The sequence below is a fragment of the Monodon monoceros genome, unplaced genomic scaffold (assembly GCF_005190385.1).
Source record: "Monodon monoceros isolate NGI ecotype Baffin Bay Population unplaced genomic scaffold, NGI_Narwhal_1 Super_Scaffold_15, whole genome shotgun sequence".
Lineage (NCBI taxonomy): Eukaryota > Metazoa > Chordata > Mammalia > Artiodactyla > Monodontidae > Monodon > Monodon monoceros.
Window position 1 is genome coordinate 6528541 of NW_021703771.1, and position 27154 is coordinate 6555694.

The 27154-nt window shown below is 37.9% G+C and overlaps 1 protein-coding gene across 1 annotated transcript in view; it reads left to right on the forward strand.

Annotated features, from left to right (window-relative positions):
• The window catches only part of COL19A1 (collagen type XIX alpha 1 chain), a 362938-nt gene that overhangs the window by 193107 nt on the left and 142677 nt on the right, over window positions 1-27154 (forward strand). The window contains exon 15 of the mRNA XM_029223905.1: window positions 16954-17007. Coding sequence (XP_029079738.1) covers window positions 16954-17007 — 54 coding nt within the window. The remainder of the gene's footprint in view (window positions 1-16953; window positions 17008-27154) is intronic.

The following is a 27154-nucleotide window of genomic DNA, read 5'->3' on the forward strand; positions in this document are numbered from 1 at the left end:
GACAAGGATGTCCACTCTCACCACTATTATTGAACATAGTTTTGGAAGTCCTAGCCACAGCAATCAGAGAAGAAAAAGAAATAAAAGGAATACAAATTCAAAAAGAAGAAGTAAAACTGTCACTGTTTGCAGATGACATGATACTCTACATAGAGAATCCTAAAGATGCTCCCAGAAAACTACTAGAGCTAATCAATGAATTTGGTAAAATTGCAGGATACAAAATTAATGTGCAGAAATCTCTTTCATTCCTATACACTAGCAATGAATGATCAGAAAAAGAAGTTAAGGAAGCAATCCCATTCACCATTGCAACAAAAAGAATAAAATACCTAGGAATTTACCTACCTAAGGAGGTAAAAGACCTGAACTCAGAAAAATATAAGACACTGATGACAGAAATCAAAGATGACACTAACAGATGGAGAGATATACCATGTTCTTGGATTGGAAGCATCAATATTGTGGAAATGACTATATTACCCAAAGCAATCTACAGATTCAATGCAATCCCTATTAAATTACTAGTGGCATTTTTTTACAGAACTAGAACAAAAAAATCTTAAAATCTGTATGGAGACACAAAAGACCCTGTATAGCCAAAGCAGTCTTGAGGGAAAAAAAATGGAGCTGGAGGAATCAGACTCCCTGACTTCAGACTATGCTACAAAGGTACAGTAATCAAGACAATATGGTACTGGCACAAAAACAGAAATATAGATCAATGGAACAGAATAGAAAGCCCAGAGATAAACCCACACACCTATGGTCAACTAAGGTAAGGATACACAGTGGAGAAAAGACAGTCTCTTCAATAAGTGATGCTGGGAAAACTGGACAGCTACATGTAAAACAATGAAATTAGAACACTCCCCAACACCATACGCAAAAATAAACTCAAAATGGGTTAAAGACCTAAATATAAGGCCACACACTATAAAACTCTTAGAGAAAAACATAGGAAGAACACTCTTTGACATAAATCACAGTAAGATTTTTTTTGATCCACCCCTAGAGTAATGGAAATAAAAATAAACAAATGGGACCCAATGAAACTTAAAAGCTTTTGCAAAGCAAAGGAAACTACAAACAAGACAAAAAGACAACCCTCAGAATGGGAGAAAATATTTGTAGACGAATCAACGGACAAAGGATTAATCTCCAAAATATATAAACAGCTCATGCAGCTCAATATTAAAAAGCAACCTAATCCAAAAATGGGCAGAAGAACTTAATAGACATTTCTCCAAAGAAGACATACATATGGCCAAGAAGCACATGAAAAGCTGCTCAACATCACTAACTACTAGAGAAATGCAAATCAAAGTACAATGAGGTATCACCTCACACCAGTTAGAATGGGCATCATCAGAAAATCCACAAACAACAAATGTTGGAGAGGGTGTGGAGAGAAGGGAACCCTCTTGCACTGTTGGTGGGAATGTAAATTGATACAGCTACTATGGAGAACAGTATGGAGTTTCCTTAAAAAACTAAAAATAGAATTACCATGACTCAGCAGTCCCACTACTGGGCATGTATCCAGAGAAAACCATAATTTAAAAAGACACATGCACCGCAATGTCCATTGCAGCAGTATTTACAATACCCAGGTCATGAAAGCAACCTAAATGCCCATCGACAGATGAATGAGTAAAGAAGATGTGGTACATATATACAATGGAATATTACTCAGCCATAAAAAGGAACGGAATTGGATCATTTGTAGAGACATGGATGGATCTAGAGACTGTAAGAGTGAAGTAAGAAAGAGAAAAGCAAGTATCGCATATTAACACATGTATGTGGAACCTAGAAAAATGGTACAGATGAACCAGTTTGCAGGGCAGAAATAGAGACACAGATGTAGAGAACAAATGTATCGACACCAAGGGGGGAAAGTGGCAGGGAGGGGGCTGTTGGTTTTGGGATGAACTGGGAGATTGGGATTGACATGTATACACTAATACGTATAAAATAGATAACTAATAAGAACCTGCTGTATAAAAATTAAATAAAATTCAAAAATTAAAAAAAAAAAAAAAAAGAAAAAAGAAATGGAAACCAACCAATCCTGGAACTGAAGATTAATTGTACTTATAACAATCAGGATGACACTAGTCAGACCGCTGATGACCAATTTCAAGGTGACTGTCAGAGCTGACTGTGCTGTACTGCATGTAGCCCCCTCCCTTCACCTATAAAAGCTCTTATCCCTGGATTCACAGGAGTGGGACAGGGGCGGGGAGCTGCCCTTTGGACAGGCATCCACCACCTCCACCTCCATCTCTGGTTGCCAGCATCCAAAATAAAGCAAGGGTTCCTTTCCACCAAAAAAATAATAAAGAAATAAATATAAAAATGTTTCTATTCTACTCTCACACTTGATTGGTAGCTTGTCTTGGTATAGAATTCTAGGTTCAAAACTCTTTCCATCAGAATTATAATGGTTTTGCATCATTGTCTTTTAGCTGATATCAGTGTTGCTCCTGAGAAATCTAATGCCTTATGAATTCTAGAGAAGGCAAGGATTCTAGTATCTGATTAATTCACCATTCTTCTTCCGAAATTCTTCATTCAGGGAAACAGAGGGAAGCTACATTTTTTCCATTCTCTTTCCGGTTGGGTTAGAATTACCCTTGCATTTGCTCCTTCCTCTGTGCCGTGTGATTCATAGTTAAACTTTATGATCTATGGGAACGTCTCCCGATATACGGTGATAAGGTATTTGACGTTTAGAAACACTCTTCTGTTAACAGAGCCTAATTTCCAGCCCCCTGTCTGTGTCTGTGTTTACTCTTCCATTGTCTTTACACTTTTGCTATTATTATCTTAATCTTCCTGAAGAAAATGGATACCTCTGACAGGTAGAAAGAGGTTAAAAAGTGAAAAGTCTTCAATATATATTTTAAATATTTTTAAAAAGTTCTTTATTACCATATGGAGCATTTCCCCCCCTTGGAAGTTTGGTTTTCACCACCTTACTCAATTGCCACTCACTTAACCTGATATTGTATAAACCATCTTCAGTTATCTGATTAAATACCTAGGTATCTCATGTGGTGTGTGAATATCTCTCTTCTGATTTACATTTTATTCCTAAGTTTACTAGCTTGTTTCCTTCAGTCTGGTTATTTATGTTGCATAGCCGAAATACAAACATTATTAATGCTGTTACATTTGGAATTACATCTCTATCAGGTTGTCCATTCTTCAGAAGACAATGGAAGAGGTATAAAGACAACCTGTGTATAGATTATCCATCTTTCTGCAGTGGAACCATGTTCCACTGACTTATGGCAAAGCCAATCCAAAATACAGATTGTTATGATGATCAGACTAATCATTAAAACTGAAACAATCATATTCTTCCTCACATAAGTCATTAAGACAGATGATACAAATGGATTTGACAGACCGTGGCCCAAAGATTTTTTACTTGTCAACAGAGCTTTGAGTTAACTGAAATCAAACTATTTCATTTATTAAGTTAGGCCTGATATAAAGCAAATCTACGTAAAGACTTTCATAGTCAATAATAATTACAAATATGAAATTACTTATGACAAATAAATGAAAGTGAGTCAAGAATAATTGCCAAATAGGAAACTACATTATTTTAGGTGATATAAGCATTTTAAATAATTTGATTTAATCTATTTCTTTGTAATTAATGGTTTACATAGATACTTTAATCACTGCGGTTCATGTTGTTTTTTTAAAAAGTATTTAATCCTCATCAGTGTGAGATAAATTAAAGACAGAGCTTATATTTCTTCTTCTGATGAAGGGCAAACTCCTCCAGATAGAAGTGTAGCATCTATTCTGCAGTACTACCACGTAAGAATTTTAAATAACTTGGATTATTTTGGTATCAAGTGGGATTTGTAGATGAAGAATATAGGTTTCTAAACTGGAATTTCTGTAGCTATGGCAATTAATATCCTCACTACAGCAGAAGTACTAGGAGAAGTGTAAAGAATCAGAATCTTAGCAGCCATTCGTCCATTCAACACCTACTAAATGCAGTCCATTTTGCTAGATAAGATGCAAAGGGGAACGAAACTGAGGATATATATATATAATTTGTGAAGTGGAATGCCTCATCATAGGAGGAAAGGTCATGGTTAGAGGAAACTCTGTGGGACTTACGGATGTCCCACAGCATTCTAGAGTCACAGACTGTGTTCTGTTATTTAATTTATAATATTTCTAGTTTTATTGGTTAAATCAATGGTGACTGAGAACACGCTATTTCAGAATCTATATAAGAAAAAGAAATGTGATTTCTGAGTTCAGAAAACACAGAAAAAGATTAGTATTAAAATTTATCCCTGCAACCACAAAGAACAATCATAATTCATTATGTCTCATGTCTAAAATACTGCCAGAGATTTTCAATGAAATTGTTAAGTTTGAAAGCACTACGAATGACCTCTATTTTTTAAATTGTTGAAAGTAAGATAAAATTGTCCATCCAATTATGGAACTTGTTTACTGTAACTGAGAATGATTGAAACATTCCTGTCCACACAAATATTTCATAAGACTTTTCTTTCTGGTGACAGCTCTTCTTATCCTTCTCTTGTCAGTGTTACTGCAAAGGTTTGCAAGGGCTTTTTTAGTGTATAGAAGAGATTCTATTGCTTTTTATTTCAAAAACATCTATTTCTTAGTGTGTGATGACAACTGCTTATGATAAAATGATAGGCTTTTTATGTATAACATAGAATTTCTTTTCCAAATACTTACACTCCCTAAGGGAAATTATTTCTTGCATCCTGACAATTCTGTGAAATAGCATAAAGCTGGTCACTCCTTTAATTTATCATCGTAAATATTCTTAAATGCCGCTTCTCAGAACTAACATGAAAATCGCTTCCCATGACTGTGAGCTATATGTCTATTATATTTTTTATTTATTTGTTTTTTGTTCTGATACCTCCAACTTATAAAATTTGTTCGAGTTGTTCTCATGTTAAAGGCATGAAATTTTCTATAAAGACAGATAAACTCTGTTTTCCGTCTTAATTTTCTACATGCTATTTGAAACACAGAAAACGCCCTAGTGGTATTCTAAGAATTTATGCAGATTCTGCTTAATCTTATGTTTCAAGCCTATGAAGCATATTCTAAAGCAATAATCATAACACTTAAAATACACTTACTTGCATAACATTTTTGCTGAAGTGGGTTTTAGGGATCATATGTTCTGCAACATTCCTGGCAAGGGAGTACAAAGGACACTTTAAAATGAAACTTCCGTCTTTTACTTCAGCTTCTTTCTTTGACTGACAAGTTATGAATATGTCTTGCCTTCATTTCACAAATGAAAATGTGTTCAAATGCAATTAATCTACCCTATTAACTCTACTAAACATCTGCTGTATTTGTCAGACACTTCAAAACTTTGCTCTGAACCAGTTAATTCTAAGTAATTTCTCAGTTAAATATTTACATGGGCTTCCATGATGATAAGCTCTCGCCTGTCTTAAACAATCAGCAGATTGTCCAGAGAGAGCTATGTGCAGTGTAACACACTGTAATAGCGATCCACTGGGACTTAAAATGGTTTAGCTGGCTGGGACTATTTTTTGCATATTTTTATCCTAGCTAAAAGGGGTAACAGCCTTAGGAATTCCTTTCCTTGTCAACGTTTTTAATGTCCAGAATTCTTTTTAAAAAATGAATGTTTGTATAGACGTATGCAGATGTTTACATTATGAATATCCTAAATACATTCTTAAGCTTCTCTTTCAGAAAAGCAATAAATCTTCATGGTTGTGAAATTTTAGGAATAAAACAATTTAGAGTTATTTTCATAGCAGCCTAAGTAGATGGAAAAAGAAGAAAAAAATGATTAGGTATTATTCTTCACCACATTAAACTGAAGAAGAAAATAATGCACAGATTATGCAAAGATGTCATGTGCACAAAGATACTTAAATGTGATTCTCTAACTAGAAAAATGGTATGAATCTGTAAAACATCAAACAGTGGTCAAAGATTTAAATAAGTTCCATAATGGAGATGATGTCAAAAATGGTAGATGATTAATTGTTTTTAATTTGAGCCTTCACAGACTTTAGGATTTTTTTCTTTATTGAAATATAACATATATACAGAAAAGTATGTATCACAAGATGTAGTTCAAAGGCGTTTTTACAAATTGAATATATCCACTTTACCAACATATAGATCAAGAATCAGAGCAATTGAACACAACCATGATACCAAAATCCAGATCAAGAATCAGAACAAACTCTCCTGGTTTTTTGATTCTGTATTACAATAAGAGTAGATGATTAATTCTTCAATGAACTGTAAGGCAGTCTTACTCTTAGACATCAGAGAGTGGAATGATCAGTTTAGATGAGAAATACAGACAAAATTGAAAGTCCACCAATGTGGTATTTAAGTCCAAGGCCAAGTTTTGAAAATAAATATAATTACATGTAGACCAGAAACCTTTTCCTACCACTATCACTGCTCAGTGTTATTCTATCTCCATTTAGTTCCTTATGATCCAACTTTGTAAGTACTTATTGAGTCTCTTCTGTAAGTGTGGTAAAGGATAGAAAAAAAATGATTCTTTGTTCTCTAGAACTCATAATCAACTGAGAGGATGAGTAAAGCACACACATATGGCATTTACAAGGTCAGAGTAGGAAGGAATTACGGGAAGGGTTCTGACACAAATGCTGGGCTCTACCCAAGTTTAATTTGAAGAGCATCAGCCTAGGTATATCTACAATTTTTATGCTAAGTGGAAGGTTAATCCATTGTTTGACTTTACTAAATGCAAGGACTAGTTAGCTGGAGAATTGTAAATAATGTATCATCCCCAAATTTTAATTTCTTATTTCTGGGAAAAAATATTTTTCCACAGTTGGTTGACCTGTGTTTTACTAATGACAGTATTGATATCATTTTTCTTTGTAAATGTCAAGTAGTAATATTCAATAAAGTCAGATCAAAAATATTCTGAATATTAATGTAATATAGCTAGGATTAAAACCTGGTCATGGATAATTCAAATAGTGAATAATCCATTGGAGATTAAGAATAATCCTACTTTTTTATCAAATTCCTTTCTGGGCCCCAGATTTAGCAAAGGTAAGGGGTGGGGGAGGATTATTCAGAATCATGACCGTACAGGAGGCATATTAGTGGGTTTATGTGTGTGAGTGTATCATGTCTTACTTTTGGACTTTTCACACAAAAGGTTCTCATAAATTTTTTTTGAATCCATCAAATACATTCCAAATCAAGTTTAATATTTTCGTCTTATGTACACTTTTGCTATATAATTTCGCAAACTAGTAAAGAGAATGGAATTTTGATTACATGTGGCTCAGAATTAATTGTACTCCCTTGATGAATGTTTGGTGTGTGTATGTTTTAGTAGCTCATGTTTAAAAACACTGAAAGAGCTGTCAACATTTGGATGGATATCAAAAATATTATGTATAAGTTTGACTATTCATGAAATGAAAATAGTTTCCTAAGGGCAAAGAGAAAGAGTTTAATCTGGAGCCAAGATTTTGTCAATCTTATTAAAAAGGACACAACTCCCTGCAATTACCTTGTAATTAATATTTGGTATATTTGGATTGCAAAATTTGTTTTTCTTATATACGTTAGGAATTTACCATCCTAAAGTTGGCCTAATTAACCAATTTCCTTGGTTATATACCATTTGGCAGGTGTTTTTGGTAAAAATAAACAGAACTGATCACCTTTTTCATTCCCTGGTTTTTATTCCTGTGTAAATCAATAAAACATAGGTTCTACATGCCCCTATAACAAAGTGTTCCAAAAATAGGTAAAAGAAATTAATAAATAAATATATTTTATGAATATTTTGTGGAGAAAGACTCAGAAAGATTTGGGGAACACTGAGGATGGGTGATACATCCAGAATTTTTTGTACTAATGCTTTTTCAAAATTACTTATAGTGATTTACACTGAATTCTGACAATTTTAATCAAAGGAAAGCTATCTGAGTGAAAAATTAAAGTATATCTATAACCTTTTTATTTATTCTAAATAAAATTGGATGGTGAACTTAATGTTATGACGTTTATGAAAATTTAGTTTCTATGAAAAACCAAAAAATGTATACATAATAAATAATTATAGGTCATCACAAACACACCTGATGTTTTAGTTTAAAGGTAGTCATGACTTTTAAAGGAAACAGTCACAGTATAAAAAAGAATCCTAATTTTCTAAAATTAGATAATAAAAGAATGTTTATCCTGGATGATATGTTTGAATAGATTTCTCATATTCCAAAGCGTTTAAGGCATTTAATATATAATAGGTTGACCATACATATATATTTTAACATCTTTATTGGAGTATAATTGCTTACAATGGTGTGTTAATTTCTGCTTTATAACAAAGTGAATCCGCTATACATATACATATATCCGCATATCTCTTCCCTCTGGCATCTCCTTCCCTCCCACCCTCCCTATCCTACCCCTCTAGGTGATCACAAAGAACCGAGCTGATCTCCCTGTGCTATGCAGCTGCTTCCCACCAGCAATCTATATTACATTTGGTAGTGTATATAAGTCCATGCCACTCACTCACTTTTTCCCAGCTTACCTTCCCCCTCTCCATATCCTCAAGTCCATTCTCTAGTAGGTCTGCATCTTTATTCCCGTCTTGCCCCTAGGTTCTTCATGACCTTTTTTTTTTTTTTTTTTAGATTCCATATATATACGTGTTAGCATACGGTATTTGTTTTTCTCTTTCTGGCTTACTTCACTCCGTATGACAGACTCTAGCTCCATCCACCTCACTACAAATAACTCAATTTCATTACTTTTTATGGCTGAGTAATATTCCACTGTATATAGGTGCCACAACTTCTTTATCCATTCATCTGTCGATGGACACTTAGGTTGCTTCCATGTCCTGGCTATTAATAGAGCTGCAATGAACATTGTGATACATGACTCTTTTTGAATTATGGTTTTCTCAGGGTATATGCCCAGTAGTGGGATTGCTTGGTCATATGGTAGTTCTATTTTTAGCTTTTTAAGGAACCTCCATACGGTTCTCCATAGTGGCTGTATCAATTTACATTTCCACCAACAGTGCAAGAGGGTTCCCTTTTCTCCACACCCTCTCCAGCATTTATTGTTTGCAGATTTTTTGATAATGGCCATTCTGACTGGTGTGAGATGATATCTCATTGTAGTTTTGATTTGCATTTCTCTAATGATTAATTATGTTGAGCATTCTTTCATGTGTTTGTTGGCAATCTGTATATCTTCTTTGGAGAAACGTCTATTTAGGTCTGCCCATTTTTGGACTGGGTTGTTTGTTTTTTTGTTATTGAGCTGCATGAGCTGCTTGTAAATTTTGGAGATTAATCCTTTGTCAGTTGCTTCATTTGCAAATATTTTCTCCCATTCTGAGGGTTGTCTTTTGGCCTTGTTTATGGTTTCCTTTGCTGTGCAAAAGCTTTGAAGTTTCATTAGGTCCCATTTGTTTATTTTTGTTTTTATTTCCATTCCTCTAGGAGATGGGTCAAAAAGGATCTTGCTGTGGTTTATGTCATGGAGTGTTCTGCCTATGTTTTCCTCTAAGAGTTTTATAATGTCTGGCCTTACATTTAGGTCTTTAATCCATTTTGAGTTTACTTTTGTGTATGGTGTTAGGGAGTGTTCTAATTTCATTGTTTTACATGTAGCTGTCCAGTTTTCCCAGCACCACTTATCGAAGAGGCTGTATTTGCTCCACTGTATATTCTTGTCTCCTTTATCAAAGATAAGGTGACCATATGTGCGTGGGTTTATCTCTGGGCTTTCTATGCTGTTCCATTGATCTATATGTCTGTTTTTGTGCCAGTACCATACTGTCTTGATTACTGTAGCTTTGTAGTATAGTCTGAAGTCCAGGAGCCTCATTCCTCCAGTTCCATTTTTCTTTCTCAAGATTGCTTTGGCTATTCGGGGTCTTTTGTGTTTCCATACAAATTTGAAATTTTTTGTTCTAGTTCTGTGAAAAATACCAGTGGAATTTTTTTTTTTTTTTTTTTGCGGTACATGGGCCTCTCACTGTTGTGGCCTCTCCTGTTGCGGAGCACAGGCTCCAGACGCGCAGGCTCAGCAGCCATGGCTCACAGGCCCAGCCGCTCCGCGGCATGTGGGATCTTCCTGGACCAGGACACGAAACCGTGTCCCCTGCATCAGCAGGCAGACTCAACCACTGCACCACCAGGGAAGGCCGCCAGTGGTAGTTTGATAGGGATTGCATTGAATCTGTAGATTGCTTTGGATAGTATAGTCATTTTCACAATGTTGATTCTTCCAATCCAAGAACATAGTATATCTCTCCATCTATTTGTATCATCTTTAATTTCTTTCATCAGTGCCTTATAATTTTCTGCATACAGGTCTTTTGTCTCCTTAGGTAGGTTTATTCCTAGATATTTTATTCTTTTTGTTGCAATGGTAAATGGGAGTGTTTTCTTGATTTCACTTTCAGATATTTCATCATTAATGTATAGGAATGCCAGAGATTTCTGTGCATTAATTTTGTATCCTGCTACCTTACCAAATTCATTGATTAGCTCTAGTAGTTTTCTGGGAGCATCTTTAGGATTCTCTATGTGTAGTATCATGTCATCTGCAAACAGGGACAGCTTTACTTCTTCTTTTCCTATTTGGATTCCTTTTATTTCTTTTTCTTCTCTGACTGCTGTGGCTAAAACTTCCAAAACTATGTTGAATAAAAGTGGTGAGAGTGGGCAATCTTGTCTTGTTCCTGATCTTAGAGGAAATGGTTTCAGTTTTTCACCATTGAGAACGATGTTGGCTGTGGGTTTGTCATATATGACTTTTATTATGTTGAGGTAAGTTCCCTCTATGCCTACTTTCTGGAAGGTTTTTATCATAAATGGGTGTTGAATTTTGTCAAAAGCTTTCTCTGCATCTATTGAGATGATCATATGGTTTTTCTCCTTCAATTTATTAATATGCTGTATCACATTGATTGATTTGCATATATTGAAGAATCCCTGCACTCCTGGGATAAACCCCAGTTTATCATGGTGTGTGATCCATTTAATGTGCCGTGGGATTCTGTTTGCTAGTATTTTGTGGAGGATTTTTGCATCTATGTTCATCAGTGATATTGGCCTGTAGTGTTCTTTCTTTGTGACATCTTTTTCTGCTTTTGGTTTCAGGGTGATGGTGGCCTCGTAGAATGAGTTTGGGAGTGTTTTTCATTTCTAATTCTATTGATTTGAGCCTTTTCCCTTTGTTCTTGATGAGTCTGGCTGATGGTTTATCAATTTTGTTTATCTTCTCAGAGAACCAGCTTTTAGTTTTATTGATCTTTGCTATAGTTTCCTTCATTTCTTTTTCATTTATTTCTGATCTGATCTTTATGATTTCTTTCCTTCTGCTAACTTTGGGATTTTTTTTGTTCTTCTTTCTCTAATTGCTTTAGGAGTAAGGTTAGGTGGTTTATTTGAGATGTTTCTTGTTTCTTCAGGTAGGATTGTATTGCTATAAACTTCCCTCTTAGAACTGCTTTTGCTGCATCCCATAGGTTTTGGGTCGTCGTGTTTTCATTGTCATTTGTTTCCAGGTATTTTTTGATTTCCTCTTAGATTTCTTCAGTGATCTCTTGGTTAGTAAGTAGTTTACTGTTTAGCTTCCATGTGTTTGTGTTTTTTACAGATTTTTTCCTGTAATTGATATGTAATCTCATAGTGTTGTGATTGGAAAAGATAATTGATACAATTTCTATTTCCTTAAATTTGCCAAGCCTTGATTTGTCACCCAAGATATGATCTATCCTGGAGAACGTTCCATGAGCACTTGAGAAGAAAGACAATTCTGTTGTGTTTGGATGGGCTGTCCTATAAATATCAAGTCCATCTTGTTTAATGTCATTTAAAGCTTGTGTTTCCTTATTTATTTTCATATTGGATGATCTGTCCATTGGTGAACATAGGGTGTTAAAGTCTCCTACTATGATTGTATTACTGTCGATTTCCCCTTTTGTGGCTGTTAGTATTTGCCTTATATATTGAGGTGCTCCTGTATTGGGTGCATAAATATTTACAATTTTTATATCTTCTTCTTCGATTGATCCCTTGATTATTATGTAATGTCCTCCTTTGTCTCTTCTAATAGTCTTTGTTTTAAAGTCTATTTTGTCTGATATGAGAATTGCTACTCCAGCTTTCTTTTGATTTCCATTTGCATGGAATATCTTTTCCCATCCCCTTACTTTCAGTCTGTATGTGTCCCTAGGTCTGAAGTGGGTCTCTTGTAGACAGCATATATACGGGTCTTGTTTTTGTATCCATTCAGCCAGTCTATGTCTTTTGGTTGGAGCATTTAATCCATTTACATTTTAGGTAATTATCGATATGTATGTTCCTATGACCATTTTCTTAATTGTTTTGGGTTTGTTATTGTAGGTCTTTTCCTTCTCTTGTGTTTCCTGCCTAGACAAGTTCCTTAAGCATTTGTTGTAAAGGTGGTTTGGTGGTGCTGAATTCTCTTAGCTTTTGCTTGTCTGTAAAGGTTTTAATTTCTCCCTCAAATCTGAATGAGATCCTTGCTGGGTAGAGTAATCTTGGTTATAGGTTTTTCCCCTTCATCGCTTTAAATATTTCCTGCCACTCCCTTCTGGCTTGCAGAGTTTCTGCTGAAAGATCAACTGTTAACCTTATGGGGATTCCCTTGTATGTTATTTGTTGTTTTTCCCTTGCTGCTTTTTATATTTGTTCTTTGTATTTAATTGTTGATAGTTTGAATAATAAGTGTCTTGGTGTGTTTCTCCTTGGATTTATCCTGTATGGGATTCTCTGTGCTTCCTGAACTTGATTAACTATTTCCTTTCCCATATTAGGGAAGTTTTCAACTATAATCTCTTCAAATATTTTCTCAGTCCCTTTCTTTTTCTCTTCTTCTTCTGGGACCCCTATAATTCGAATGTTGGTGCCTTTAATGTTGTCCCAGATGTCTCTGAGACTGTCCTCAATTCTTTTCATTCTTTTTTCTTTACTCTGCTCTGCAGTAATTATTTCCACTATTTTATCTTCCAGGTCACTTATCCGTTCTTCTGCCTCAGTTATTCTGCTATTGATCCCTTCTAGAGAATTTTTAATTTCATTTATTGTGTTTTTCATCACTGTTTGTTTGCTGTTTTGTTCTTCTAGGTCCTTGTTAAACGTTTCTTGTATTTTCTCCGTTCTATTTCCAAGATTTTGCATCATCTTTACTATCATTATTCTGAATTCTTTTTCAGGTAGACTGCCTATTTCCTCTTCATTTGTTAGGTCTGGTGTGTTTTTACCTTACTTCTTCATCTGCTGTGTGTTTCTCTGTCTTCTCATTTTTGCCTAGCTTACTGTGTTTGGGGTCTCCTTTTCACCAGGCTGCAAGTTCCTTGTTCCCGTTGTTTTTGGTGTCTGCCCCCAGTGGCTAAGGTTGTTTCAGTGAGTTGTGTAGGCTTCCTGGTGGAGGGGACTAGTGCCTGTGTTCTGGTGGATGAGGCTGGATCTTGTCTTTCTCGTGGGCAGGTCCACATTTGGTGGTGTGTTTTGGGGTGTCTGTGGCCTTATTATGATTTTAGGCAGCCTCACTGCTAAAGGGTGGGGTGTGTTCCTGTCTTGTTAGTTTTTTGGCTTAGGGTGTCCAGCACTGTAGCTTGCTGGTCGTTGAGTGAAGCTGGGTGCTGGTGTTGAGATGGAGATATCTGGGAGATTTTCGCTGTTTGATATTACGTGGAGCTGGGAGGTCTCTTGTGGACCAGTGTCCTGAAGTTGGCTCTCTGACCTCAGAGGCACAGGCCTGACACCTGGCTGGAGTACCAAGAGCCTTTCATCCACATGGCTTAGAATAAAAGAGAGAAAAAAAAGAAAGAGAGAAAGAAGAAGATAAAATAAAGTTATTAAAATAAAAAATAATTATTAAAAAAATTTTTAAGTAATTAAAAAAAAAAGAAAGAAGAGTGCAACCAAACCAAAAAACAAATCCACCAATGATAACAAGCACTAAAAAAAGAAAAAGAAAAAAAAAAAAGGATAGACAGAACCCTAGGACAAATGGTAAAAGCAAAGCTATACAGACAAAATCACACACAGACGCATACACATACACACTCACAAAAAGAGAAAAAGGGAAATATATATATCTTTGCTCCCAAAGTCCACCTCCTCAATTTGGGATGATTTGTTGTCTATTCAGGTATTCCACAGATGCAGGTACATCACGTTGACTGTGGAGATTTAGTCTGCTGTTCCTGAGGCTGCTGGGAGAGATTTCCCTTTCTCTTCTTTGTTCGCACAGCTCCCGGGGCTCAGCTTTGGATTTGCAGCCCCGCCTCTGCGTGTAGGTCGCTGGAGGGCGTCTGTTTTTCGCTCAGACAGGACGGGGATAAAGAGCCGCTGATTCAGGGAGGGAGGGGCACGGAGTGCGGGGCGAGCCTGCGGCGTCAGAGGTGGCGTGACATTGCACCAGCCTGCGGCGCCCGTGCGTTCTTCCGGGGAAGTTGTCCCTGGATCCCGGGATCCTGGCAGTGGCGGGCTGCACAGGGTCCCGGGAGGGGAGGTGTGGAAAGTGACCTGTGCTCGCACACAGGCTTCTTGGTGGCGGCAGCAGCAGCCTTAGTGTCTCCCGCCCGTCTCTGGGGTCCGCGCTTTTAGCCGCGGCTCGCGCCCGTCTCTGGAGCTCCTTTAAGCAGCGCTCTGAATCCCCTCTCCTTGCGCACCAGGAAACAAAGAGGGAAGAAAAAGCCTCTTGCCTCTTCGGCAGGTCCAGACTTTTCCCGGACTCCCTCCCGGCTAGCCGTGGCGCACTAACCCCCTGCAGGCTGTGTTCACACCGCCAACCCCAGTCCTCTCCCTGTGCTCCGACCAAAGCCCAAGCCTCAGCTCCCAGCCCCGCCCGCCCCGGCGGCTGAGCAGACAAGCCTCTCGGGCTGGTGAGTGCCGGTCAGCCCCGATCCTCTGTGCGGGAATCTCCCCGCTTTGCCCTCCGCACCCCTGTTGCTGCGCTCTCCTCCGTGGCTCCGAAACTTCCCCCTCCGCCACCCGCAGTCTCCGTCCGCGAAGGGGCTCTTAGTGTGTGGAAACCTTTCCTCCTTCACGGCTCCCTCCCACTGGAGCAGGTCCCGTCCCTACTCTTTTGTCTCTGTTTATTCTTTTTTCTTTTGCCGTACCCAGGTACGTGGGGGGTTTCTTGCCTTTGGGGAGGTCTGAGGTCTTCTGCCAGCGTTCAGTAGGTGTTCTGTAGGAGTTGTTCCACATGTAGATGTATTTCTGATGTATCTGTGGGGAGGAGGGTGATCTCCACGTCTTACTCTTCCGCCATCTTGAACCATACATATTTTTAAAACCCTTTGAACAGTACTAGCTTACCATAACCCTTTTTTTTTCTTTTTTTTTTTTACAGTGAATTGATTTCCCATTATGATTTTTTTTTCACTCAGACATTAACAGGCACCTAGAGTTGAATAAGACACTGATTCTACCTGTTATCCTTAGAGCCTGGTGAACATTACCTGAATAATCTTTTAAATAGACTTATGATAAGTACTTTAAAGAACAAGTATAAGGCACCCTACGGCTGATGAAACAAGGCATTCATCTCTTCATGTGGACAACCAGAGGAGGTCAGGCTGGGTTTTCGGGTTTGGCTGTGCTGTGTAGGATGGAGGGGTCCACCATGTCTAGTGTCACCAAGGAGGCTCTCATAGATGATCAAGCAAGAAGGGTGATGGAGCAGAATGTTGAAGGGAGATAATAAATGGATCCAAATCTCTTGTGGAGCTACAGCAATTGGACTTGGTGACTGGATGTGAAAGAGAAGTGAGAGAGGCAGGTATGGAGGACGAGTTATAGATTCCTGGCAGGAGCCCTAGCAGGATGGTGCGTGGGTTTACAGAGTTGGGGGGTTGCTGGAAGAGGACCTAGTTTTGGTGGGAGGGTCCTAGATGTGGTGTCAGTGTGCTAAATTCAAATGCTGGTGAGAGAGCGGAGTGGGCGTGTTAGGCAGGCAGTTGGATGTGTGGACCTGCAACTCAGAGATAAACTGAGTTATGAATCTTGGCATCATTGGCCTGGAGAATCCAAAGCCCATGGTATATGAGACCATGGTGGGAGAGTGTAGACTGGGAAGAAAACGGGCCTAAACACTCACACTGAAAGGTTGAATAGGGAAGGAGGAAGCAGCAGGGGAGACTAAGAAGCTTTCAGAGAGGTAACAGCTAGCAATCAATGCCAGAGACTTTAAAATCAGCCGTGTCATCATTTTGCTTCTCATGCTGAGTGAGAATTCCTGTGTACTAGTAACTGTCTGTGAGAACCAGGGGATTGACTTCCGGATTCGTGCACCTGGGATTTCCTGGGCCTCTTGTATAACTGAAAAAAAACAAAGGTTATTTTTTTCTACCACTTGACAATGTTATGAGAAAGTATTAAATAATCTCTATGATGCTAAAAATTAAATGTTAGGAGTAGGTGAATGTTGAAGCCAACGTCATAACTAGGTGTTCTCTCAGTGGATAGTCACAGAGTCACTCTCAACCAAAAATGCCATTGCATTTATAGACTTTAAATATATGAAGCAGCATTTTTTTCTGCCTGCAAATATTGTTACCATTTATTGATGGCAGTTTGATAAAACATGGTTCCAATCATATGGGAGTCGCCACTGGGGGTGAACACTGTGCCTCACACATGGTTAGGAATCACCTTTTTTTTCTTTTCTGGTGTTAACTCCAAAGATAAACCAGTCAAAGGACAATTCAGCATTATTAATGTATTAGGTAGGCTAGGCTAGGCTTGGAAGAGTTCGAATCACTTTAAAAGTTGTCTACAATCAATAAAATAGGTATTAATTTTCACAACATTCTTTCCAAGGCAGGTATACTTGAAACAATCTATTAATATGTGTTGTTTTTCCTCCTAGGGCTCCCTGGGGATCCAAGGCCCCCAAGGTCCACCTGGAAAAGAGGGTCAGAGGGTAAGTAAACACAGAACAACTGGCAGGCATTACTAACTCAGGGGTTACTTATTTCTGAACACTTATAAAATCAAAATACAGCAAGCACATGGGCTTGAGGAAAATATCAACTACCTGAAAGCCGAAATTTGAGATTTTGGCAGCACTTTTACAATCCAGAAAATTCTATATATTTTCCAGATTGGCAGCCCAAATGTGGAAATGTAATTTGGGTGAAATGAATTAGCCATAATTTGATCTGGAGCACGTTGGTCCTATTTTGGGGTTTTTGAGTTAAGCTCATCTTTGCAGAGTTAAGTTTGATGGGTTATATTTGTGGAGTTCTAGCCTGTTCATGAATTCTGTAAAGACTGTGGATATTAACTACGTTCCTTAGCCAAATTAAATTGTTGACATTAGTGACTCTTTGTAGTTACTCTCCTGCCTTTGAGATGAAGTATGTAATATGTGGATACATTGTACTTGCCTGGGAGTATAGCAATCACCTTCCAGGGCAGTTAGGCTTACTGGCTCCCCCTAAAAGGAACCCCTGCAGTGACAGATAATTGCTCAGCTCTGCATGAACACTTCCTGCAAGGGGGCACCCCATTCTTGTCGCTAATTGTTATTAACTGTTTTCAAATCATGTTAAAGTCTCCAAACATTTTATGTGTGCTTTCTTATAGGAGTAGTATTTTGAACTTTTGTTACCTTATGGATGAGAGTTGTGTAACTCACAGAGTATAGATGACTTGCCTAAAGTCATAGAACTACTAAAAAGTCGAGCCAGAACTTGAATTTGGGGCTTCTGGCTTTGGATACCATATTCTCTTTTAATGTCTCAGTCTGTTAACCCCAAATCTCTTTTCAGTTATTTAAATTTATTTTTCCCAGTTCTGCCCACTGGACTAGATGATGTCTAAGTTTTCTCAGAACATTTCTGTGTCCAGTTTTTATTCCCAGTGGCTATATCAGTGAACATAAAAGGGCTTAATAAGTTTTGATGGCTAAGAAAATAAAAGGGAAAATGTTGTGAGTAATAGCTAACATTTATCAGCTACCTACAATGTGCTAAATGATTCATATTTCATTTATTTCTCACAATAGCTCTGTGAAATAAGTTCTACTGTAGCCCTCACAGAGAAAACTGAGTTCGAACACTTTGCTAGAAAGTGGACTCTGCTGGTATTTTAAAACTATTTACAAAGTAGTCACATTTGGGTTCTAGTCTCAACACCTGTGTGTACAATTGTAGTTTCCCCTTTTAGCTCTCCAGCCCCTCTCTCTCCAAGTGTTCATTAATCCACATGATCAATGCTTTAAATAGCCTTGGGGAAACATAGACGATTACTTCCCTAGATCTATGTTTTTGAGGCTGCCTTAAGCGTTTTCACCCACTGGGGGCAGAGGACTAGATGAAATGATCATATGAAGTTAATTTCCAAGCTTCTTATTCTATTTTCTCACAGTAATGACCAAGATGTCTGTTGTATCTAGGACCATGTTTCTGAATTAATTTCGGTCTGCAGCATCCAGGGAACATTTTCCTTCTAGTAACTACCCCTTCCTGGAAACTGAGTGATAAATTATACTCCCTAGTTAATATCCAAAATACATAAGGAACTCATGCAACTCAATAGCAAAAAAACCCAATAACCCCATTTAAAAATGGGCAAAGGACCTGAATAGACACTTCTCAAAAGAAGACATACACATGGACAACAGGTATATGAAAAGGTAGCTAATCATCAAGGAAATGCAAATCAAAACCACAGTGAGCTATCACCTCAAACCAGCTAGAATGGCTAGTATCAGAAAGACAATAGATAAGAAGTGTTGGCCAGAGTGTGGGGAATAGGGAACCCTCGTGCACTGTTGGTGGGAATGTAAACTGGTACAGCCAGTGTGGAAAAGAGTATGGAGGTTCCTCCAAAAAAGTAAAAATAGAACTACCTTACGACCCAGCACTCCCACTTCTGGGTGTATATCTAAAGGGAGGAAGTCAGTATTTCGAAGAGATATGCGTACTCCCATGATATGGAAACAACCTAAAGGTCTATTGACAGATGAATGGATAAAGAAAATGTGATTACACACACACACACACACACACACACACACACACAGTGGAATATTATTCAGCCTTAATAAAGAAGTAGGTCTTGCCACTTGTGATAACATGGAGGAACCTGGAGGACTTTATGCTACATGAAAGAAGCCAGACACAGAAAGACAAATACGCCTTTGCATGTGGAATCTGAGAATAAAATCCATAGAAACAGAGAGTAGACTGGTGGTTACTGGAGGCTGAGAGGAGAAGGGGGTAAGAGAAGATGTCAGTCAAGGGATACGATTTTTAGTTATACAAGATGGATAAGTTCTGGGGACTTAATGTACAACAATGAGACTGTAGCTAATATTGTGTTATATACTTGAAATTGGCTAAAAGGGTAGATCTTAAGTGTTTTCACAACAAAAAACAGTAACTATTTGTGAGGGGATGGATATGTTAATTAGCTTGATTGTGGTGATTTTCAAAATGCATAAGTATATCACATCAAGTTGTATACCTTAAATATATAAAATTTTAATTGTCAACAATAACTCAGTAAAGTACAACGATAAATAGGTTTTTAATTTCAACTCCAATAAAAAACCCTAGGTGGTTTGAGATGGAAATTATGGAGTGAGGTGGGTGAAGCTAGACAGTACGTCTGAATTCTTCCCCCTGTGGCAGAGCTTTTTTTTTTTTTTTAATTTTGTGTGGTAAGAACATTTAACATGAGATCATCTCTCTTAACGAATTTTAAGCATACAAGGAAATTGTACTTCTGACTTTTACTGACATGTGGTCAATTCAAGGTGCCTCCTCCTTTATTTTAATGAAAACTTCTTCCCAGTCAGATCTTCACCCATCCTGCGATTGTGCAGTTGCCTTTCTTTATCACAGAGTAGGAATTGACCCTTGTGATTGTTAAATTTCATCTTCTGGATTTTAGTTTCTAATACCATTCTATCGTGTTTTTTTCCAGTGAAATAGCTCCCAGATTTACATCACCTTAAATTTTGATAAGCCTACCCATTGAGTCTTCCTTCATATCACTAATAAATCCTGAGCAGAACAGGGCCTGAAAACTCTAACAACAGCAAAGCTGCCATCTTGTCTACCATTGATATTCGTGTGACATGATACAAGTCATGTACAAATACATTCGGACTCTCCCTCCTTCCAACCCACATTTCTTAATTTGGCTTGTAAGATAATTATGAGAGTCTTTGTCAGACTAGCTGAAATAAAAAATATTCAGATGAGGCTCTTTGAAAATAGTAATGCTTCAAATTGAAATTGTACCCTAGCGAAGCTTACATTTCAGAAGAAGGTGAGTTAAAGAATAAATTAAACTTATGTAGTCTTCATGACAGTTTTGGAGGAACGTATTCAAATTGTAAAGTCCAACCACTATATTATGCAAATTTATTCCATTTATAAATATGTATAGTTCAGATAATTTTATATTACTTTTATTGTAACTTATCAACGAGTAACAGTGTCAGAAGCTAAGGAATGTAATATAATTTTGTAGATAATGTAAGGCAAGGTTTATCAATATTACTGCTCTTTCACAAATGCCATATTTATAGAGGAGAGCATTTAGATCAGGTATTATTGATATTATACACATTTACAAATGATTATTTCCAAATGTACTCAGGGATTTATTCTACTTTTTCAGCTACTTAAAAGTGAAGCAGATTAAAGAAAAAAGCATTCTTACATATTTACATTTAGACCCATCTTAGTGCCACCATTTCTTCTCTGCTCAAGAGTTAGGCAGCACTCACCTCTTTTGGACATGCATGTGTGTGTGTGCATACACACAGACAGACACACACACACTGAAAGCTAAGACCTGTCATTTTTCACTTCACTGAACTTTGCAATAGAAAACAACAGAAAAATCTGGGAATTTAAAATTCTTTTCTATTGACCCATTGTCAAGAAAACTCATATTTTGATTACATGTGTTTGATCAGGAATGAATTGACTATCGCTAAGTTTATTGAAATGAAATATAAAATATGTGCAAGTTTATGCACCTTACTCCTAGGCATAATGTCTTTAAGGAAAGTAGAAGAAATCATTGATTTGTTGGTTTTCCTCAAGACTAGCCTGTATTCTACTAATATCTCTCAATTATGGTGAGTTTCAAACATAATTGTCACATGTAAGCATACCAAACATTATAGAAAATGTTAATAATACTACTAACAATACCACTGTTATTTTATTAAGGCTTAAATAAATATGATAAATATAAAAATTTTTTCTGTTTAACCCTTTGTGTAGAGTTTTCTATAAGCATGATAAAAACATTATTTTTTACCAAGTACCACACCAAAATTCTGTTTGAAATTTTCATTAGTTGACTTTATTCTCTTTATTGTCTTGTAATCTACTAAATTTTAGATAAGTGTTCATTTAATAAAACATAGTAGTAGTGTGCTTCTTGTACTTAAAAGCTGCTGTTAACCATAACAGTGTTTGGTGGTGATATATATCTGAGATTTGTGGCCTTTTTTTTTTTTCTTAACCTCCTTATTTGAATCTCTTATATGCCATTGCTTTTTCTGTTTGTTATCTTTTTGTTATCATTTGGCTGGCGTATTTTGGGATCTCACATCCTTTGTAGATTAACACAATTTAAAAAATTCAGCTAATGTTGAATATTGACCCTGAGCTGCAGGTGAGAGTGTGTCAGGGAGCAGTAAGGGAAAGCAGCATGGGAACCACCTGCCTGGACACCAAGGGGCTGTCCAGCCCATGGTGGCAGAGAAAGACCAGCAGGGGGACCGGGATACTGCAGGGCCAGGAAGTCAACAGAAGGGCGTTTCAAGATGCATGGAGGGTTCAACAGCATTAAAATTTGGAAAAAATTTGGGGGAGAGATACTGGATAAAAGGAGAGGTGGCTGGAATTGGTACCAGCTGAGAGAGAAGTTTTAGTTGAATAAATAAATGGGAGAGCATTAGAAACAAAAATTGCAAGAGAAGATGTGAGGGAATTAGGGGGTGAATTGTGAGGAAGGAGAGGCAGCAGTGGGGAATCGGGGAAAGAGAGAAGGACGGGAATTGGATGTAAGCCCAAGAAGGTGTCTTGATGAAAAGTGGAATATTTCAGATGGCTGAGCATGTTCGTGGAAGTTTACATGAGACATCTCAAAAGAACTGGCATTTATAAAAATCCCCTCTAAGATGTAGATTCCTTATAGGATTTCCTAATATTCCTAATACCCAAAACATAAAAAATAAGTATCATTTTAATGTAACCTTGGATTTCTCCTTTATAGTCACATTAAAGTGCATGTCTGAACAATCTCAGGGCCTTTCGTTAAAGTCCCTCTGGGTCTCTGAAAGAACATTTATTGGTGAATCAGCTAGTGACTGCCCCGACCAGAAGTTTGTTCGGCTGGACCAAGATGACACCACACTCTTGCATTCTTTGTTGCTGGATCCTCATTTTGATCCTGAATAGAAATTTTATGTTTTAAATGCCTTACAAGCCACCCCGTGTCTTTTATTTTAATTAATTTTTATTGGCGTACAGTTGCTTTACAATGTTGTGTTAGTTTCTACTGTACAGCAAAATGAATCAGCTATACGTATACATACATCCCCTCCATTTTGGATTTCCTTCCCATTTAGGTCACCACAGTGCATTAAGTAGAGTTCCCTGTGCTATACAGTATGTTCTCATTAGTTATCTGTTTTATACATAGTATCAATAGTGTATATGTGTCAATCCCAATCTCCCAATTCCTCCCACCTCCCCATTGGTATCCGTACATTTTTTCTCTATGTCTGTGTCTTTATTTCTGCTTTGCAAATAACGTCATGTATACCACTTTCCTAGATACCACATATATGCCTTTAAATACAATACTTGTCTTTCTCTTTCTGACTTACTTCACTCTGTATGACACTCTCTAGGTCCGTCCATGTCTCTACAAATGACGCAATTTCATTCCTTTTAATGATTGAGTAATATTCCGTTGTATATATGTGCCACATCTTCTTCATCCATTCCTCTGTTGATGAATATTTAGGTTGCTTCCATGTACTGGCTATTGTAAATAGTGCTGCTATGTCAGTTTAGGTTCTCTGCCTGTGCTTGTCCTTTTTTTTTTTTTTTTTTTCATTTTTATTCCTTCCAGGCAGCCATCCATTTAATTGCCTCCTTTTACCATTTTTGTGCAGATTCTACTTTTTTTACTCTCCCTTGAAGTGCTTGCTCCAAGCCACCCTGAACCCTGCATCTGGGGCCAGGGTTCCTTGTGTCCTAAACAGCATGGAGAACTCACCCTACTTAGGGTGTGTCCCATCAGGGTGTGTCCTTCCGCACCAGCCCAGACTTGATGGCAAAGGAACTGAGTCATATTTCCTTCACGAGGGGGGAGTCTGATGGTCAGTCCTGCAACGGCCCAGAAGACAGGGCAGACCATGTGTCTGCTGGCTTCTTAGTGTGTAAGCAACATAGGGGATTATGTGGAGGCAATTCAGATCACCTGGGTTTAAACCCCAGCCTCACCACCTCTTAGCTTTGTGATCCTGGGCAAGTTCCTCAGCCTCTCTGCCACTCTGTTTCCTCACTTAGAAGACAGAGATTCTAATAACCCCTACCTACCTGGAAGAGTTGTTGAAAGGAGTGTGCCAGGTAGGGGTTAGCTGTTGTCGTGATTCTCACATGCGACCTGCTGATCTGAAGCTGTGTGCAGACGGGAAAGGAAGTATGTGAACTCAGAGTATTAGGACTTGATTAAAGAGAATGTCTAATTGGTCAAGAAAAACTACTGAAAGTAAAATGACTGCTTTAACTACCACTCCGCTGAACTCATTTTATTTAACTTTTTTTTTTTTTTTTTTTTTTGGCGGTACACGGGCCTCTCACTGCTGTGGCCTCTCCCGTTGCGGAGCACAGGCTCCGGACGCGCAGGCTTAGCGGCCATGGCTCACGGGCCCAGCCGCTCCGTGGCATGTGGGATCTTCCCAGACCGGGGCACGACCCCGTGTCCCCTGCATCGGAAGGCGGACTCTCAACCACTGTGCCACCAGGGAAGCCCCACTTTATTTAACTTTTACTTGAATTCCTACTTTATCTGGATGTCCACGCTCATGTTCTAATGCCCCAGAAGCTTCATGAAGCCCAATGTTTATCCAGTTTCACAATAAACAAGTATATTAACAAGTTTGGAAATGTCGAGTAGATTAAGTCGTTTTCCTTGAAGAAGCAGAGATGAGTGTTCTCATTGTGGAGTAGCTAAGACCTTAATGTTTGTTTTGTGAGCAAATTTGTGCTGATCATGTATAAATTCACTAAGGCATTCATGGAAAAACAACTTGTTCTTCTTTTGGCTTGTTTGTTTCTGAGCTGGCTTATATGCATTACCTAAGGCAACACAAGTAACATAGTTATGTTCTCATAATTAGTGAGTTATATCCATCTCCTTAGGAAAAAGGACGTCAAAATCACTGCTCCTGTGAAATCAACGCACACCACAGGACTCATCCAAGTAAAATTTTCCTTAAGCTGAATTGTTTTTATGGGGCTTGACGTATTTTTCAAGTGAAATTATGCCATTATGGCCTGGCCATGACCAGTGGCAGCTTTAAATAGAACACACACAAACCCAGTAAAGCAGGTCAGAACTGCCTCGCAGTGTGGTAAACACAAGCATCTCTTCTTACTTAGGAGGGTGCTGACTTCAGAGCTGTAGCATGACCTCAGAGTTTCAATGAAGTGAGCTCAGGGCCTGGTGGAAACCACTATGATTTTCTGTAGTTGTAATTCCACTATTTTACATGTGCTTGAACATGGGAGAGGAGACTTATAAAGAATGGATAGTGATGAACTTTCAGTTTCAGGAAGTAATTTGGTTAGTTGCACATTAAGGTGAGAGGAGAATATAAGATTGTCTTCTTATCTTTATGTGTTGAAACCGACAGTGCCCTTTAGAATGCATAGTGAGTGCATCCATAATTCTGCTCAGCCCCCAAATCAATGCCTGGTATCCTTGTACCAAGGATTAGTATTGCTAAGAGAAAAAAGTCAACAGATTATTTTAAATAATACTTTTAACCCTGGTCCCATGTAGGACATAAATATGGAGGGAAAGCATCTTTTTTGCTTGGGATCCATGTATAAATATGTAAACACACATGTTGTAAATAGCAACTTAGAGGTTTTGCGTCCTATAACTAGTGGTTTGTGTTTATTGCACGTCTTAAAGTCCCTGGCATTCAGATGACATCTTTTTCCACTTACTTCCTGTGATATTTCCTGAGGATTTCTTTTTTTTTTTTTTTTTTTTTTTGCTGTACACGGGGCTCTCACTGTTGTGGCCTCTCCTGTTGCGGAGCACAGGCTCCGGACGCGCAGGCTCAGCGGCCATGGCTCACGGGCCCAGCCGCTCCGCGGCATGTGGGATCTTTCCGCACCGGGGCACGAACCCGCGTCCCCCGCATCGGCAGGCGGACTCTCAACCACTGCGCCACCAGGGAAGCCCCTGAGGATTTCTTCTTAAGGATTAGAGAGTTTCGGAGAGATGCCATCCATCTTTGACGGCATCTGCCATTTAGATGGGGAACAGGGAAAGTGTGTACCCTGTTCAGGTCCAGAGAGCTATGCTGCTTTCCCCCAACTCCTTTCGTGAATGTGCAAAACCAACATGAGACTCAGAGGACAGAAATCATCAAATCTCCATACCTGACTTTGGGGAACTGTTACTATCATTTCAGTACCTGATGCTGCCAGCTTTGCCTTTACTTGGCTTTCTTTCTAGAACCTCACTTATCATTTAGGATTATCTAGTTATTCACAGTTTATCTATAAGACTATTAAAAATAACACTTATAAAAGGTCAGTATTACATAATTGAGAAAACACTGAGTTAAATCAACCACTTAGTGAGAAAAGTATACTGTGGTATAATTTCTATGATATAATCATATGTTGGTGTATTTTTTTATTGAAGTGGAGTTGGTTTACAATATTATATCAGTTTCAGGTGTGCGATATAGTGATTTGATATTTTTATAGATTGTACTCCATTTACGTTATTACAAAATATGGCTATATTCCCCTGTGCTGTACAACATATCCTTGTTGCTTATTATTTTATACATTATAGTTTGTATCCCTTAATCCCCTACCCCAATCTTGTGGTCCCCGCATCCCTCTCCCTACTGGTAACCACTAGTTTGTTCTCTATACCTGTGAGTCTATTTCTGTTTTGTTATATTCATTCGTTTGTTTTATTTTTTAGATTCCACATATGAGTGGTAACATACAATATTTGTCTTTCTCTGTCCGACTTATTTCACTAAACATAATAATCTCTAGGCCCATCTATGTTGTTGCAAATGGCAGAATTTCATTCATTTTTATTCCTTGGTAATTCCAGTGTATATATATACCACACCTTCTTTATCTATTCATCTCTTGATGGACACCTAGGTTGCTTCCATATCTCGGTTATTGTAGATAATGCTGCTATGAACATTGAGGTGCATGTATCTCTTCAAATTAGTGTTTTCATTTTCTTTGGATGTATACCCAGATGGAATTGTAGGATCATATGGTAGTTCTATTTTTGGTGTTTTGAGGAACCTCCATACTGTTTTCCACAGTGGCTGCACCAATTTACATTCCCACCAGCAGTGTACAAGGGCTCCCTTTTCTCCACATCCTCACCAACATTTATTATTTGTGATCTTTTAGATGATAGCTCTTCTCACAGGTGTGAGGTGATATTTATTTGATTTGCATTTCTCCAATGACTATAATGTTGAGCATCTTTTCATGTGCCTGTTGGCCATCCATATGCTTTGTTTAGAAAAATATCTATTCAGGTCTTCTGCCCATTTTTTAATTGAGTCGTTTGGATTTTTTTGATATTTAGTTGTATGAGCTGTATTTCTATTTTGGATATTAACCCCTTATCAGTCATATCATTTGCAAATATTTTCTCCCGTTCAGTAGGTTGTCTTTTTGTTTTGTCAGTGGTTTTATTTGATGTGCAAAAGCTTTTAAGTTTAATTAGGTCCAATTTGTTTATTTTTGCTTTTGTTTCCTTTGCCTTAGGAGATAGATCCAAAAAATATTGCTATAATT